This window comes from Planococcus citri, chromosome 4 (assembly GCF_950023065.1).
Source record: "Planococcus citri chromosome 4, ihPlaCitr1.1, whole genome shotgun sequence".
NCBI lineage: Eukaryota > Metazoa > Arthropoda > Insecta > Hemiptera > Pseudococcidae > Planococcus > Planococcus citri.
In genome coordinates, this window is record NC_088680.1 from 7,262,877 (window position 1) to 7,282,227 (window position 19,351).

At 34.0% G+C, this 19,351-nt stretch overlaps 1 protein-coding gene across 1 annotated transcript; it reads left to right on the forward strand.

Moving 5' to 3' along the window:
• Positions 1-1,769: 1,769 nt before the first annotated feature.
• On the forward strand, positions 1,770-13,966 carry LOC135844834 (fibroblast growth factor receptor homolog 1-like). The gene is made up of 16 exons (XM_065363201.1): positions 1,770-1,973; positions 2,053-2,216; positions 2,352-2,496; positions 8,041-8,175; positions 9,032-9,226; positions 9,321-9,451; positions 11,208-11,424; positions 11,521-11,625; positions 11,763-11,856; positions 11,923-12,028; positions 12,176-12,410; positions 12,566-12,831; positions 12,919-13,112; positions 13,208-13,348; positions 13,445-13,544; positions 13,651-13,966. Exons 3-16 carry the CDS (start codon positions 2,418-2,420, stop codon positions 13,771-13,773), a joined length of 2,121 nt encoding a protein of 706 aa, XP_065219273.1. The 5' UTR covers positions 1,770-1,973; positions 2,053-2,216; positions 2,352-2,417; the 3' UTR covers positions 13,774-13,966.
• The last annotated feature ends 5,385 nt before the right edge of the window (positions 13,967-19,351 follow it).

Here is a 19,351-nt window from a genome sequence, read left to right on the forward strand (position 1 = left end):
TATTTTATAAAACATTCAATACTCTCGTAATTGCTCACATTTCGAATAAATATTTTAAATTGTACCTAAAGGTGCCACAGCATTTTCAAAAATTTCAATCGATCATAGCCTCTAAAATTTTGAAGTGGGGCCAAAAATTGAAAATGACGACCTTCCGATTCGTGTTAAAGTTCTGCAACTTTGTCTTATCCTCTAGCTATGGAGGGTCTCTATGTCAATATTAGCCCATTTTCAAATATGCTCGGTTTTGGGTTAGGATTCTTTGGTTCTGCTCAGCTTTTTTTGCGGGTTCCCAATATTTGGATTAAATGATAATTACGCTCGATCCCATTGAGTCTGGCGAGGAGGGGGTATTCTCTTCAACGGTCGGAGTTTTTGGGATCCAGTTATCTAGGAATAATGAAACTTTCAGATTTGTTTGCGGAGTATGAAAAGTAATCGAGAGCGTTTTCAAAAAATCTAAAATTAAGCCTAACTTGAATGCTCAATTTTCAAGAGTTTACAAAATTTAAGATCTATAATTTTAAAAAAATGAAAGAAATCCAAGAATACATTCCCAATTTTGGTCAAAACATAAAAAAAATGTCAAATATCATGTGACATAAGTACCTAGGTACCTACTTATCGTTTCATATACGTTTTTGAGAGCGCTGAATACTAATGTCGAATGTCGAATAATCAACTCATGTTTTAATTTCGACTCCTTTAACAACCCCTATGAACCCATCCCTCCCCACCCATTCAATGTTTCACATAAAAAGTTATTACGTTCATATTTCGACAATATTCAGAATTAAAGGCGTCAGAGCATTTCTATAATTTCAATTGATCATCGTATCGTGGCACTATATTTTGGTTAGAATTGAGACAAAATTTTGCACAATTTCGCCAATTGTGATTTTAGAAAGATTTCCATTGGCATTGAAATACCGCAATTTTTTTAAAGATCTTCAGAGAGATTTTTTTGCATACGGGGATTCTGGGAACCAAAAAATTTAAACGATAAAAGAAATGAAGCAACTTATCATAATTTCTGCAACTCGTCTCTTTCCAAGGAAAAATTAAATTGGAAAACTCGCGATTAATCAAGCATCCGGTAAACACGTACATGGTGACCGTCATCTATAGAGTTGGACCAGTATTCGACAAAACTAATCACTTATAATCAGTATAATCTGATGATCATATCCGCTTAGTTTCGTTTTATCAACGTCCACCGACAATACCTATCATGGAATGATGATATTCACATTGCTCTTGATAATGCAGCAAAAATCACAATTTGTTAATTCCGAATAGAAATTTAGGTATTTGCGACGTGGAAAGTTTGTCTTGTGGCTCTGTATAATTTGATGGAATCGCTTTTTTTGTGTACCACATGAAACGCGATGGAGTCATCAAGATTATTTTATTTCAAATGTAAGTAATACATGCAAAATTTTATCACATAGCTGTATGATTATTTCTAATGCAAGTATTGTTTAACAATCGTCAGAATACCTTTGGAGTTTTTATTTTATTTTATTTTATTTTACTTAGTTCAACTTAAAAATGGCGACCTGTTTTAATGCGCAGCCTCCCTTTTGTAAAATTTGAGCACGCATTCTCAATGTTCAGAGTTACCTACAAGCTGAAAAAAAAAATGTCTCCTTACATAAAATAGGTAGAAATCAATTTAGTTTGTCGTAAATTAATGTTATATGTAGGTAGTAGATACCTATATTGAATGGAGAATTTGTAGGTAGTTAGGTACATGTACCCAAAGGAAATGACGAAAAAGTTTGTCAAATTTGAATTCTGCTGTAAAAGGACATTATTACCTATTCGCAAGCTTTTCCCTCATTTCTGTTGAGATTTTGAAGATTACCTACGTATTATTTGTTCCTTACACCATGAATTTACAGCAGGGATCGTATTTGGTTTGAAATTCATTATCATAACTTGCTCATTAGTCATCTGTCAGGATACATCAGGTGAGATTTACAATTTTTCCTCCAATACTTCTCAAAAACATGAAACTTATATTTTCAATAACCAAAAAATAAATTTCAGTTAGCATTGAAGAAGTGACGAGGAAGTGCGGAGATTATGATATTGATTTATCATGCAATATCACACAACAAGAAAATCAAACGTATTGGTATCGTTTATCAGTGGAGCAATTGGAAAAAATACCCCATAATTCATTAGAGGATTTATTTAAATACCGAGTAAAGGTAGGTAGGCGTTCTTCAAAATACTTATGTACGAGTACTTAGTATGGTACCTAAGTAATAGGTATCAAAGTTATACCTGCATCACGGTAATGTTTTAAAAATCTAAAATACTTATTCTACGACTGATTTACACAGAACACTTTCGCTGTGAATGAGAAGACAAAACTTATACTGCGCTTTATAACAATAGAAGATACCGGAATGTATTCATGCTTGGATTGGTCACAAAAAACAGGGATACGGGTGATTCGCCGCATTTTATTACAAGTCAAATGCAAAGGTATTACTCGCCAAGTTCTCAAACTTACAATAAATTAGATGAAGCGTGTACAAAAATATCGGAGCACCAAAGCACCACTGAGAAGTTTGGTATGAACAATATTTCAGTTGGTCCTAGCGAATAGCAGTTATGATAATGCACGATTGGTTATTCGATTGGTGCCATTACATTCCATCAACACGTGCATTTGTTACACCGGTTACACGTTCCCAGGGACGTAGCGAAGTGGTTTTGCTGGGGGGGGGGGGGGCAAAGATCCTGAGATTCCCAACTAATTTGACTGAAAATTCCCAACTTATTATACTGAAAATTCCCAAGTTGGATGAAAAAACAGGGTATTTAAGTTACAAGTAGTGAGAGGATTGCATCACGACATTTTGTAGCCAAAAAATTGTACCTAACTTTGACGGCTATAATCAAAATTTTAATGTGCTGAACACTCTTGTATTAAAAAAATTTGAAAAGCTAGTGGTTCTGTTCCGAAAGAAATGAAAAATTTGCATTTTTTATAAGCTTTGAATATTGTGAGTATTTCTGGAATTTTTCTGTTTAATTTTCATATTCTTAAAATTTCTGAAAGTAGCATTTTGAATGGCCCGAGCGAAGCGAGGGCAAAAGTTTTGGAAAATTTATGGTTTGAAAAGTAGGATAACATCAATTTTAATGAAAGAATTCGGTTTTTCTAATCTCACCATTTTTCAAATTCAATCATAGATTTGTTAAAGTATTGTAACCTTGCAGATGAAAATCAATTTGGGCCGAGCGAAGCGAGGCCGAAAGCTTCGAAAAGTTTGTAGTTTGCAAAGTAGAACAACATCAATTTTAATGTAAGAATTCAGTTTTACTGATCTCAACTTTCTTTCAATTTTATCAGTAGAGTGAAAAAAAGAACTAAATTGGCCTGAGTGGAGCAATGGCAAAAGTTTTGGAAAATATGTTACTTGAAATGGAAAAGTAGAACATCAATTTTAATAAAAGAATCCAGTTTTTCTGGTCTCAATGTTTTTCAAATTCAATCATACGTTTCTTGAAATTGTAACTTAGTACATAGAAGAAAATCAAATTGGGCCGAGCGAATCAAGGCTAAAAACTTTGGAAAAATTGTAATTCAAAAAGTACCTAGAACAATATCAAATTTAATGAAAAAATTTGGTTTTTCTGATCTTAACTTTTTAAGAAATTTATCAATAGTTTCTTGAAGTTTTCAAGGGCGAAAAAAAACAATTAAATAGCCCGAGCAAAGCGAGGGTAAAATATTTTCAAAATTTGTAATTTCAAGAATCAAAATAGTTGAATTGTTGTGCTAAATCATTTTTCCTGAAGATCTGACAGAGTTTGTTGGTTATGACTGGGTAGTGGGTCAACTTGATTCTTCTATTATCTGGTTTATCTCTTTGGAATGTGGAGATCTCTTTCAATCTTTGTTTGCTTATATGGTTTTTGATGAGGGTGTCTATGGTTCTGGTCTTGTAACCCAGATTGTTGGCTACTCTTTTAATGTGGTCAAATTCTCTCTTCCTATTTCCTGGGCTCAAGGGTAGTGCACAACGTCTATGGACCATGCTGTTAAAAGCAGCCAGTTTTTGGCTCCAGAGCTGGTAAGAGTCAGCATGAATGTAGTTGTTGGTGTGAGTAGGCTTTCTATAGATATCATATTCCAATTTGTTGTATTTTCTGGTGATTAGGATGTCCAAAAATGGCAGTTGTTGGTTGTTTTCATATTTATCGGTGAACTTGATGGTGGCATATTGTTTGTTTATGGTCTCAAGGAAACCATTTATGTTGAAGTCCTCTGGTACAATGCTGAAGATGTCATCAACATATCTGAACCAAATCTTAGGGAAGTCTTTTTCTATTTCCTTCAGTTTGGTTTCCAAGTGGCCCATGAAAATGTCTGCCATGAATGGTGACAAAGGGTTCCCCATTGCTGTTCCTCCTGTTTGTTGGTAGAACTTTTCACCATATTGGAAGATGGTTTGTTTCATGCATAGTTATATGAGGTTCATGAGTTCAGCAATCCTTTCTTGGGAAACTTTCTCTTTTTGGAGCCAGTCTTTCATTATGGCCAAGGTTTCTGGTATGGGTACACTAGGGAATAAGTTGGTGACATCAAAGGAGATGAGTCTATCTGTTGGTGTTATCTGGATGTTTTTCAGTTTCTCCACTAGTTCTTCATTGTTCCTTATTCGGTATGTGACAGGCTTATTAATGGCTTGTAATTCTGTGACAAGTTGTTTGGCAATCTGGTAAGTATGTGGGTGCATCTATGTTGGATACTATTGGTCTCATTGGATTGTTAGGCTTGTGGATCTTTGGCAGACAGTATAACTTTGGTATTTTTGGGTTGGAGGGTATTTTGTAATTCTTGTTCTTGATTGCTGTCTTGGCGGTTTTTATCATATTGTTCAGTGGGTTTTTGGTAAGTTCTTTGTAGGGTCCATTCTTCAACAAATCATTGACTTTGTTGTTGTAGTCCTCTTTTTCCATAATTGAGGAGCTGGATATCAAAACGTCGTAAGTCCATTTTGCAAAATTTTCAGAAATGAAGAAAAAGTGTGGGGTGGTCGGGGGGAGTCAAAGGGGATCAAATGTGGTATCAGAGGAAAGGGGAAGTCACCATGACCTCAAAACATGAAAGTGCCCAAATTTTTGAGAACCGGGGGGAATGTGGGAAGGGGGAGAAAAAAAGTTACTGCGTTTTGAACTGAAAAAAGACAGTTACTGCGTTTTGATCTGAAACTTGCAACAAAAATCACGCACATTTTATATCAAAACGCAGTAAATACACCGGCACTCCCTTACTGAAATAAAAACACATGGGTAGAGAACCATTTTAATGATTGTTATCTATTAAATAGTAAAAAAAATATTCAAAATTAAAGCGCCGTTTGCCATAGTGACTGAGTCATGACACAAGATTTTGTTTTTTATGTTCAGGCCAAGTGTGATTATGATTGAACAATATGTTGGAAATTTTTTAAAAGTCTGTAGTTTCATTACCAACAGTAACCACCTTCTGAAATCAATGTTTACCAACCTTAAAACACAAAAAACGCTAAAAATAGTGTAGTTACTGCGTTTTGAAGAAAAATTGCTGGTTTTTACTGCGTTTTGAAGTAAATCTCAACTTTGAGTGGGATTTTCGAGGTGAAGCATGGCAGATGGATTTACAACGATGGCTGCAATCGATTCCCCGTTGAATTTTACATAGGAAAACACTCTTATCTCAATTTTCATAAAAATGGACTTACGGCGTTTTGATATCCAGCTCCTCAATTACTATGGCATTTCCTTTGTCTGCTTTCATATATAGCACATATTTTTCTTTGAGGGTTTTTATAGTTCTGTGGTATGTTATTGGTTGGTTGGTAGTTCTAGTCTTTGTTATGACATCTAAGTATGCATTGCCCGTGTAGAAAAAACGAGGTATTTACCACAAGTTTACCACAAAGTAGGTGGTATATCACTGATTTACTCTTGATATACCATCAAATTGTGGTATACCACTAGTAAATGTAAAAAGTAAAATTTACTACTGTTATACAATTTCCTGAAAATGTAAATGCAAAAGTTTACCACTGGTTTACCATTTAGTAAATTTAACAACATGGTAAACCAATGGTAAATGAAAGATGTAAAATTTACCACTGGTTTACTATATTTTGATAATGTTTTACTGTCTAAAAAGTGAAACCATGTTTGTAATACCATTGGTAAATGTGAGGAGGTAAATTTTACCATTGGTTATACCAAGCAAATCGTTTTTTGATTTGCTGAAGGATAAAGTTATCAAAAGTCCAAACTTTGTAGGTTATTCACAATTTTTGTGCAATTTTTTCATCAACTTTGAAGTTTTTAAAGCACATCACGTTTTAAATTTCAGTTCTAGATAATTTATGGTATTTTATTGAAAAAAAATATAAAAAGCACTCAAAAAACGCGACATTACTTTGTAGAAATCTACAAAAAACATTATAATTACAAAATAATGTCATCCATTCAGAAAAATACATATTTCTTGGGGACTGGTTAGGTATAGAATCAAATCTTTTTCATGAACAAATTTTTAATCAAGGTTTCCAGGTGTTTTTCAGATTTTCAGATGGTATTTTTTCAAGACTTCAAATAGGATTTACTAGATTCATGTCTTCCTACCCCATAAACTACCCACTTTCAGTGAAAACTGAAAAAATGTGCACCTCATCACCTATATCCTCATAAAAAAAGTCAGTAAACAAAGTGCATGATCTGGTATCATCTGCAAAATATCGCCCCATGAAATATTATTACAAAAAATGAAAGAAAATAAATAAGAATAAAATCATCACATCTCCAAAATTCGACTAAGTCCAAATTTCCTAAACAAATAAACCCATATAACACCACATCCTCCATCGAACGCAGTAGCCTAGTTGTCAGAGCAGAGCGGAAGTAAGTGGTGATATAGAGGTCGTGGGTTCGATCCCCACCCAGGGCACGAATTTTTTTATTTTGAAAAATTTTTTAGGTAGCATTTTAACATCAACTCTTGCTATTCTGTACACACAATGTGCATTTCAAGCCTTTTAAAACAATACAAAGGGCTTGACTTGCATTTCCAAACCAGTTGTAATTTGCATGGTATACTAGTGGTTTACGTGTTTCAATCTATGACTTGTATACAACATGGTATTCAACATAGTATATCCACCCAGTTAACTATGTGGTATACATCTGGTTTTTTCTACACGGGTGTTGTCCGATTTTTGTTTTGGTGTTGTAATCAAGCCTTTTGGTTGCTACATCAATGTCAGTTATTATGTCCTCAATAGGTGCTTGTTTGGGTGGCAGGGCAAATTTCAATCCTTTCTTGAGTAGCTCTTGTTCAGCTTCAGTGAAGGTTTTGTTGGTCAGGTTTTTTATTGTTTCAGGCTGTGTATCATTTTCAATATGGTCTGTTGTTGTTCCTTTCTGTTTGATTATGCGGTTTCTCAGTTTGTTGTTCAGTTCTTCTGTTTTGCTTTTTCTCATTTTGTAAATGGTGTTGTACAGTCTGGTTTCAAACACATCCCATTCAACAGGGTGATATTCTTTGGTCAGTTGTTTGTGAGCTTTATAACAATCCATTTCCAGGTTAGCTCTTGTTCTATACTTTTGATTGATATCAGCTTTTAGCCATTCTCTTTTAGCTTTGAGGATGGCTATATGTCCAGTTCTGGTAGTGGTTTTAGTCCTTAACTGTATGAAGTTGGGAAACACATCACACTTTTGACACTTCTTAAGGAAATTTATATCACATACAATCAAATTCACTTCAATCTGTAGGATTGACCACACCTAACCTTTACTTTAAGATGTACACTTTGTATTAGTTCATTAAGTGCTCTTACCTGATGATGAAAAGTTGTACTTTTTGAAAAGATCTTTGCAATATAAAGCTTAAAAATAAGGAGAGAGTTTTTTCTTTTCCAATTATTGGACTCCTTAGTTTTGGTTCATCCTTTACCAACTGATCTGAGTAAAAAAAAAACTTACCTACTTATTACGTTTATCGATGCTTTTTAGGTGATGAAAACAAAAATCATGTAAAGCAGTACGTGGAAAAAATCCAGGATGCCTTGGCAGTACCTTATGTATTGCAGAAGCGGGTTTCAATGCCAGCATTTGAACACGTTCTATTCTTGTTCACTTTCATCAGAGGTTAAGTATCTATATTTACCTACATAAGTACGAAATAAAAAAACAAAGGTTATATACTTACTGTTTTATTTGACTACTATGTTTTTTATGGCTGCTATTAGAATTTACATCAAAATCGTTGTACTTATTCGATCATTATTCATGTTTTTAGAGTGGCTGAGTGTGAAATTTCCGGTACCTATAGTCAGATTCGCCTATCAAACACACTTGACTACCTGAAAATTTACACAGAAAACAATGGTAGGTACCTATTGGATACACTGATTTTGGCTGCGTAAGGCTACTGTTTTGCCACCCCACCAATTTTTTTTTTCCGAACGGAAAGGAAACTGTTCTAACGTCGAGACCGGAGGTTGCTCTAACTTGCTTCAACAATGCTCTATCCTCTTCAGGTGGTCTTCCTCTTCCTCTGAAAACGGTTTGGCTGGCGAAATCAACATAGGTACCTACCTAAATTAAAATCATTTTCATTACCTTAATCACTTCCTGCTTTTTACAAAACTTGCAAAAGTTTTCAATCAGTTTTCTCTCTCATTTCCCATTGCCAATTTAATTTTTCCACTTATTACTCGTATATTACCTATTTATTCATCTCCATTGCTCTTGGTGTAAAATTTCAGGTACCGTACTTAGTCAAATTCGTCTTGAAATGTTAATGTTTGGTAGGCGGATATTTTGAAATTTTAACTCAGCCAGTCTAAAAACACGAATAATGAGAAAATACAACGAGTTTAGTGTAAATTCTACAGGCAGCGAGAAAAAATAAAGGAAAAAAACACTGTAGTCAAGTAAAATAGATAACCAAAACGAAAAATCTGCCAACTAACATTTACTTGAATGAAACTTCACCACACAGGATATCCACATCCGCAACCAAATGATATTCGTTGTATTAAAAATAATGAATATCGCTCCTGTGGTTTCGATAATTATGGAAATTCACTCATGGGGGTTTCAGAAACTGATTTAAAAGAGCAATCAAATTACACTTTCAACATATGCAATACGAATGGTTGTATTAATGATACCTTCAACGCCCTACATATGACTGGTGAGCCGAGTTATGTTTTACAAAGTACTGAAATTTTGAACGTTAAATATGTCTGTGGAAGGAATAATGTACTTATCTATGTACTTGTGCATAGAAAATGACACCACTGAGCTGGAAGTAACTCCGCATCAAAATTATACACAAATTTGCTGTTATGATCGATCAAAATCAGCTTGGGATGCACGATGGGTAATCTGCGAGGATGAAACAGAAAAGATCCGTAAAGTAAGACAATAATTTCTTAAAACACAATATACATAGGTAATGAATTAACCAGAATGCATTACAATACTCATTTTTCCCTTTAAAATTTATGAAATATGAAAAAAGAAATGTTTAAAGTTGTGTGAACAAAAAAATGACCAAGGCGGTTTTCACCATTAGCCCTTCAATTATAAGTATTTAAATTGATTTTTTTAGGTTTTTGAAAGTGGCAACACTGATTTTGACATCATTCGTCGATTACCCTCTCAAAGAACTACAATTTTTTTAAAAAGTTCAAAATTCTATACCACGTACAACCAAAGCAATTTGCAACTGAAAATTTCCATTTTCGGCCATTTTGGAGAACTTTGAAGTGAATCGGTGAGAACAGAAAGGGGCTAAGTCCATTTTCGCACTTTTCAGGAATAACAAAAAACTGATTTATTTGGAAATCAAAAATTTTTGGTAAACATGCTTAAGGTCATTGAAAGAGGACCCCGAGACACAATTTTTAGCACTGTTTAGAAAAAAAATATTCACGTGCGCCGGCGCTGTTGCTGTCTAAACAAATGGGACTTGGACCCTTTCTGCACTCAATCGCCAAAATTTCTTTTGAAATTGCTCGGGCACGAATGGGGCTTGATTCTACATCTAAGTGCATCATTTAGACTGCTATCTCATTCAAATTGACCACAAACCCCTTGAGGTATAAGACTTTTTGCCAAAGTTGTTAATTTTTTCATCTTTATTCAGTTCAGAGATGAACTTGTACCGGTAGGTCGTGCGCCCGCAGCTACCACCATAAGTGGAAGTTGTGAGCCCATATACGTAGCATCGCGCAGCTCCATTAGCGGCGCGATCTAGCGGTGTAGTTCGAAGAAGCTTCACCGATCGGATGCTGTGAAAGCAGCATCAGTATGTTTTCGTTAGCTTTCGCTACATTACGTTGAGACTGAATGCCAGCTATGCAGATGAGTAAGCTCAACTTAGGGATTCGTTTATTTACTGTAGTAATTGTGTCTTTACTCATTCGCTTGTATATTTCATGTAGTTGTGTATTTATTGTGAAAGAGCAGCGTAACCTTGTGAAGCTGTCTCTGACTTCCGAAATAAAGCGTCTTAAAGTACCTTTGGTATCAACTTTATTGTGTCAGCGTTCGTTCCACGATCAGAGAAGCTGTACCTCAGCCTTGGCCTATTATAAGAGCTGTTTCCCGACACTCTTCCCCATTGGAGTTTGCTACCCTTTATTCGTCACCCCAAGTAGCATCTTCGATACATGTAGCAGGTCTCCACCCAGGTGGCAAGAGCGGTAACCCACCTCACCTCTACAAACTTAAATTTCAAAAAATGGTCTTCTCAAAAATGTTAGTTATTTTTCAAAGAATTCAAAAAATTTTACAAAAAAGTCATATATGCGGATCCGCCCTTTTTCTGTGCCCAAATACCCACTTTCCCGGCAGTTTTGCGGAAATCTGACATCACCAGTCGATCCGCCGTACTTTGAAACCACTATATCCGTGAGAAAAAAACATTTCCAAAAATGTGACTTGGTACCTTTCTGTTCTCACTGATTCAAGTGTCTCCGTCAAAAAAAAATCAAAAAAATGTCCAGTTCGCGTCATTCGTCATCGTTTGATGACCTCTACCTCTACACACGATCTAATTCTAAAAAAAAATTGAAGACCCCTCGTGCAAAAATCCGCCGATTTGGCATGGAATGACCCACCTGAATATAAAAAAAATGAAAGTATTATTATTTTATTAAAATCTCCAGGAAGAAAAAATTGAGCCACCTTTCCACATTACTTGTTGGACTATGTCTGTGGCACGTACAGGCACATATAAAACAAAAACGCTGGTGGACACACAATGGCAGACGATTTGTACATTTAATTTGAAAAGCAGCAATGTCACAACGATTATACCATCCACAATCACCCTGAATAATTTTTCAACAAATCAAGCTAAAACCACAACTGAAAATATTCTGGGTACGTTTACTTTCAATAGACGACGGTACGAGTAATTGCGTTTTCAATTTAGTACCTACTTGGTGATAAAAGGATAGGTATCTATGCGAATTTCAGAAACACGGAATGTGAAGTTCAACTCATCCACAACCATCCGCAATTCAACTAACCAGGCTACAACTATAACAGAAAATACTCTTGGTGCGATTCCTTTCAATACTGGTAATTAAAAAAATGTTTTTCAACCGCAGGACAACCGCTATTCACACATTCAATTTAAAAAAAACTAATTTAAACATTTTGATTTTTTTTTCAAATATTCCATTATTGAAAATCGCGCCTTGCCTCTTTCGGAAAAGATGGTTCTAGCTTCAAAATACTGGTCACCATATTGATAATAATATTACTATTCTCAATAATAATTGGTATTTGTTTTTTCTGCAATTACAAGAGGTAAGTGACGATGTCCCTTTCATATTGGGCATTTGGTTTTGAGACGCTAACACGAGAAATTTACAGGGAACTGAAAAAACGAGAAAGAGAAATTGTAAACATAACACAAATGGTGAAACAGATCATTGTTCGAAAACAAATCGACATTGGCGAAAATTTTCAAGATATTGCGGTACCTATATTACATCTATTCGCATAAATATGCACATTTATACTTTTTTTTTAAGGATACCTGCTGTTATCTGCATAAAATTAAGTACCTCTACCTATATGATTCAAATGCACTAATGGGGATCATTTCATATTTTCCAACCAATAGAATATGCCAGTCGTTTCAATTCAACATTCAAGAAGTGGTCAAGTCAGAAATGGTATGGTATCTGTTGGCGAGTATGAAATGCCATTAGATGAACGTTGGGAATATCCCCGGAAAAATTTGCGCATTATGAACACTTTGGGTGAAGGCGAATTTGGAAAAGTTGTTCAAGCTGAAGCGATAAACATTTCAGTACATGGAAGCGGAATAACAATTGTAGCAGTGAAAATGCTCAAAGGTTAGTCATCTTTAAAGCTAAATTCAACATAAATTGATATATGTATAGTCAAATACCTACCAGCAAAAGCACAATTATCTAATTGATAAAAATGAAGAATTGAAAAAATAGTGAATATTTGTTTGAACAATGATAAATTTTCTTTAATATTTCAGACAACCATTCTGACTCTGATATGATCGATTTAGTATCTGAAATGGAAGTACTAAAGTTACTCGGGAATCATCCGAACATCCTCCGACTCCTTGGCTGCTGTAGCCAAGGGGGACCCCTGCTTGTAATCACAGAATTGGCTCACAATGGAAACCTGAAAAATTTTCTACAAAAACACCGTCATCAATCCATCAAACCAACAGAAATCACTCTTCTGACTTATGCTCGTCAAATTGCTCAGGGCATGATTCATCTAACTGCTATGAAGGTATGTTAACCTAAGTAATTCATCAAGAAGCTCTGAATTGTACAATTTTCAAAAGGATGTAGGTACTCATTCATACTTCTTACTTAGTGCATTCATCGAGATTTAGCAGCTCGAAACGTTCTTGTAACAGCTGACCACACGATGAAAATAGCAGATTTTGGCCTCGCTAGAAATGTGGAAAATTCGGAGTACTACAAAAAAACAACGGAAGGTAGGCTTCCCGTGAAATGGATGGCACCTGAAGCTTTACTTCACAACAAATACTCTATAAAATCCGACGTGTAAGTAGAAAAGAAACTGAAAAAAAGATCCTAAGGTATATTATAAAAAAGGGAGATGCTTCACTGTTGATATTCGTTTTTATCTATACCTATAGGTGGTCATATGGTGTACTATTATGGGAAATTGTGACCTTTGGTGAGAATCCATACCCTTCGATCAAAAGCTTTGCTGGGGTAATTCAGGTTATAATCCAGAATCGTCGGCTGGAGAAGCCCCTTAACACATCCGCAGATGTGTGAGTACCTACCTACATTAACAAAAAATTTCCAGAATTGCTTGGAGGAAATAAACTGCATGGTTACTTATGAACCAGATATACTATTTTTTGCAGGTACAATTTGATGCTAGATTGTTGGAAATATGAACCCAAACAGCGTCCAAATTTCTCAACTATTGTTGAACGTATAACAGAATTATTGGGTAATGTAGATGTAAGTATGCGTAATGTGCCAAGTACGATGATAAGTTATATATTTAATAAATTGTTGATCAACTTTCAATAATTTACAATTTGTTGTTTTTCATTTGAAAATGTAGGTGGACAACGAGTCTGACTATTCAGAGAATTCTGATCAATCTGAATTAAGAAGTTTAATCTCCCCCACAGACTCCACTGAAGATGAAAATGCAAGCGAGTTGCATTATTCTTTAAAGGGTTGATTACAAAGTGCTCTCATAGATGAGGGAATTATCATGTTTAAAGTTGAGCAGAAAATCGTAGTTACACCATTGCAAGGACTGTAGTAAAAGGATTGTAGACCTCCACAACTTCCAATGAGAAGCAAAGCGAATGCTACATTATGCTTTCTTTACTTCAGAACATTATACTTATTATTCAATTTTATTTTTTATTCAGTTTTCAATGAATTAATTGGTATTTTTATTTTACCTTGTATGAGTTGTATGTTATTCTGTCTCTTTGTTTTTTTGGTTTTGTTTTGTAAAAAAATAAAATAAAATAAATTTATGAATACAGTTAGGCAATTGAATTTTTCAAACTCGCACACTCTCTGATTTGAGTAAAACTCAGCTAGATTGAAAAATCATATTCTGAAACGTTTAGAAATTTTAGCCTAATCATAAATGCGATAAACAAGGATACCATGTTCGTTTACTCTCGTTTTATCAAGCATCCACATTCCACTATGACACATTATTGCGCTATAAAAATCACAATTTCACGAACTTACCTACAAAATTATTCGCAACAAGGAAGTCAGTCTCATGATTTGTTAATTTGATAGAATTAATTGCATAGATTCATTTTCCACTCAGTTCATGAAATGTGCATAATGACCTTATCAATATTGTTACATCCTGAATGCAAGTACATATAAAATACAATAGGCCTTATACCTGCATAATTTAATCAATAATCACATGAAATCGCACCTCGGGAGTAATAAGGTCACATCTCAAAAAAAATTGATTTTGATGTTTTTGCATTTTTGGGGTTTGTATGACCCCCCTCGACCAAAAATTACACTTTGAGTTGGGTACATTATCTAGATCTTGTAAAAAACGCAAATGGCCTAACTCAAAATCTCAACAACATTGCAAGTTGTTTGGAGTTATAAGGGTACATCTCAAAAAACTCCACCTTTTTTGAGCAAATTTTGTATATACAAAGTGTTAACAAATAGTTTTGATTGTTTTGAATGTTTGTCAGTTAGAAATAGTCACAAGGAGTGCAGTTTTTATTGGTTTGTACCAAATGGAAAATTTTACCGACTTTTCTTAAGAAAAGTGGAGTACTGTATTTGTTGCGATGGTGGAAGTTGGGTCGGGGAGTGACTTTTCTTTACGTTTTGAGGGTCTGGGATCACGATACGACCATTCCCGAAAATTCAGGTTTCCTTATATAAGGTTTATATATATATAGGTATTAGTATCCAGACTTGTCAACTGTTGAATGGGTTAATTTTACTATACAAGTGGACTGACCAACTTGTCAACTATAGTTGACAAGTCATGGGTTAATTTTACTATACAAGTCAACTATGAGTTTTCAGAAACTTCCACCAGAGGTCGCATGGCTTAGAAATCAAGGCGCGAGGACGAACGCAGGGTCTACATTTGATTTGTAGTGAGTAGAATGTGATGTGCTGGTGGAGATGTATGCAAATACATCGATCCTGAGTGTACACGACAACAAATTTGACTCGAAATATTTCAGTATTTTATTGGCCAATTGAAAAATTAGAAACATCAAAAATTTTCATTTTGTTTAAGCTTTCTTGTGGTGTCTTAACTTTCTCAAAATTCAAATTACTTTGACTCCATTTTCAAAAATTTTCTTCAAAATTTAGCCTAAAAATCTGATTACTTTTTTCAACACATAGATTTTTTAAATATTAGATTGAATCTGTAAAGAAAATTTTATTAAGTGATATAGAACAGAAATTATGCCAATTTTAAAATTTTGTTCACTTTTCAGTATATATGCCAAGCATAGTTGACATGTCTGGTCGCAAGCAAATATATATATATATATATATATAAGTTTTTTTTGGTTTTTTCGATATAACTCAAAAGCTGTAAACTTTTGGATCGTGGTGATAATTTTGGTTTGTAGGGACGGTAAAGGCCTAGTTGTATGCAAAGTTTCATCAAAATTGGTTCAGCCGTTTTCTAGATATTGAATTTTGAAAAATTGTGAAAAAAAAGTTTAAAGTTCAATAACCTCGAAAACTTTGAACTTTTGGAGCATGATGGTTATGTCAAAAAATCGGGCTTGTAACCTAGTTATAAGATATTAAATTTGATCAAAATCGGTTCAGCCGTTCCTGAGAAATTTCATTTTTAATGAATTTTGTGCAAAGTCACCCCGCAAATTTTGTCGCTCGATAAACGCTGAAGCTGCGAACTTTTGAAACATGCTGATGATGACAAAATGTTAGGCAAGTATCCAACGGGTGAAAATTTAAATTTCATCAAAATCGGTTAAGCTGTTCTTGAGTAATTAATTTTTAAAGTTGATGATTTTTTCAATGTGCCATTTTATCAAATAAAATTATCGATTTTCGTATTATTTCGAAATTCGAATATTCGCGGATGAATTTTTGGAAATTCGAGTTCGACAAAAAATCGAGGATATTTTTATTGATACAATGTACGTTTAAACGATACGTTTATCGATCAATTTCACGAAAATAGAAATGAAAATTTATCGAATTTCTTATTTCAAATAGGTAGTCAACATGTATACCTTTTAAAATTGCATTTTGGAAAAGTACAACGGTGGACCTGTGGCGAAGGAGTTGGCTTGGTGAGCGAGTGGTACACGGTTCAAATCTTACCCCAGGAGCAAATTTTTTTAAAAATTTTTTTAACGATTTTTGACAGAAAATGTTGGAATTTATCGATTTTTTTATTTCGAATGTACGCGGATCAATTTTGGACTCGATAATTACTCGATATATTCGCGAATAATTAACCAAAAATTAATTAAATGGATTTTTGACAGAAAATGTTGAAATTTATCGATTTTCTTATTTCGAATTCGTTCCTGTATAATTTACCAAAAATCAATCGAATAATTCGATTCGTTCGCGAATGATTCATGAAAAATTAATACATGAATGATTCATTGGCAATTGATTAACAGACCCGTCAATTCGTTCGTGAACAATTCAACGAAAATAAATTGAATAAATCGAGTCGTTCGCGAATGATTCACGAAAAATAATTCAATGAATCGAGTCATTCGCGACTAATTTATCAACTATATTCGTTCGCGAATGATTTACTAACAATTGATAAATTCGTTCGTGAATGATTTACCAAAAATTAATCATATGAATTGATTCGTTCGCGAATAATTCACAAAAAATAATTCAATTCGTTCGTGAATGATTCACCAAAAATGGAGTGAATGAATCGATTCGTTCGCGAACGAGTCACTTATACGAATCTATTCGTTCGCGAATGATATATTAAAAATTGAGTGAATGAATCGATTCGTTCGTGAACGAGTCACTCATACGAATCAATTCGTTCGCGAATGATTCATCAAAAATTGAGTAAATGAATCGATTCGTTCGCGAACGAGTCACTTATACGAATCAATTCGTTCGCGAATGATTCAGTAACTATTGATTAACTCGTTCGCGAGTGATTCACCTAGAAATTAATCAATTTGTTCAATCCCCGATCGTTTGTAAATGATTCTATTCGATTGTAAACAAATCAATTGCTGTACAATTGTTTAAAAAAAAAACGAATCAATTCGTTTGTAAAATATTTTTATTTACAGAAAAGTCGGTATTCTCACGCTTAATGCGTGAGTGTTTTTTTAAATTGATCACTTTTCAGAAAAATGAATTTGCACATATCATGAAATTTTAGTTTTTTGAGAAAAACTCAAAAACTAAGCACTCTAGAAAAAAACTAACGACATTATGTCGATTGGAAATTTAATTCTCTACAACTTTATTGTTATGAAATTCTTTTTGGACGCTTCCTTTCGCCTCCACATCAATTTTAATGAAAGGTTCTAACTCAAAATGTTTTCCAAACATTGAAATATTTCCTCTTTAAGATTTTATTTTTCAAAGTGTTCTTATGCGAAATGAAGGTAGGATACCAGATCTTTAAAATGAGGTGCTATTCATTCCTCACAATTAATTATAAGTTGATAAAAATAATGAATCAAGTTTTAAAAAAAAAGAAAATCACTCTCCTGTAAAATTTCACTTTTATGAGATGTGACCTTATTACTCCCGAGGTGCGAAATTATAATAATGTGCACATACGTTTTAGCTCAAAAATTGCTTTTTTGCAGCTAATCCCTTGTAACTAATTGTAAGTATTTTATCAGAATTAAAGATCCAGTGTTATAGACAGCAAAAATTAAGAACTTCAAATAAGAAAGAAGTATATTTTCAAAATACTTGACAGATTTACAAGGTACTTGTGAGTATTAAGTTCATTGATACCAAGATCTATTAATGTTCCATGTAGATAAGTAGATGTTAGGTGATTATAAGAAGTACCAACCAAAAAAAAATCATCCGGAGTAAAAACTAATGACTGTTGAAGATGGTTCTATGGAGTGTTTGTTGAACACTAAGCGTTGAAACTTCATCTGAAACAAAATTATCAAGTACTGATTAAGTATAAAAAGTATACCAACAAAAAAATCATCTCGAGTAAAAATTAATGATTGTTGATTGTTCTATGTATTTCTTCTTGAAGACTCAACGTTGAATCTTCATCTGAAACAAAATTATCAAGTACCTACTGATTATAAAAAGTACATGTAAGTAAACCAACACAAAAATCATCTCGAGTAAAAGTTAAAAATTGTTGAGGGTTCTATGGATTGTTTCTTGAAAACTCAGCGTTGAATCTTCATCTGAAACAAAATTATCAAGTAGATACTAGGTAACTGTTTCACAAAATACACAACAAACATACACGCCACAGAGTTTACCATCATTTTGTAAGGCAATGATTAAAATGAGTGAAGTTTATTTTGAATGAAAGAAAATTTTCGCATTAAAATTTCCACTCAGAAACCTATCATTTGTGTTATTGATGAATTTATGAACTAAGCTGACATTAAACAACAAAATTTCTATAAGGTAGATACTCACTATCCACCGTTTTTACCGACTTTGCCGTGAAACGGAAAAGTAAGGTATTGTATTTGTCATGATGGTTGAAGATTTGGGTGGGGGTGGGTTTTCTTGACGAATTGAAGTGTGCTGATCACGATAAGACGTATGACGCAAAACGAGATAAGTTTATATATATATTTATATAGATATAGATTTAAACTTAGTCATTGTGATGCCCGTTTTAAGTATACGTAGTCATTGTGGTGCCCGGTTTTGGGCTTGTGGCGCCCAAATCGGGCACCACAAGGTCTTTTTATATAAAACGATGCAGAATCGAGTGAAATGCACTTTAAGGTGATAAAAAAATTTTTGAGGTAGGCACCACAAGTACCAAGTTTATGTATCGGGCACCTCTATGACTAACTATGATGAAAAATCCAAACTGCACCAGAACACCTTTATCATACATACCTATATATGTGATCCTCTATGTACGCGGGCACCACAATTACCATAAAAGACCCGGGCACCACAAGGTACTAGGTACGTGTATTCATATATCAATTTATGTATAAATTTGTGTCACGCTGAACTCAAAAGCTCCGAACTTTAAGTCGAAACTGATGATGGCAAAATATTGCTTTGATACTGAACTAGAGAAATTTTTAATTTGGTCG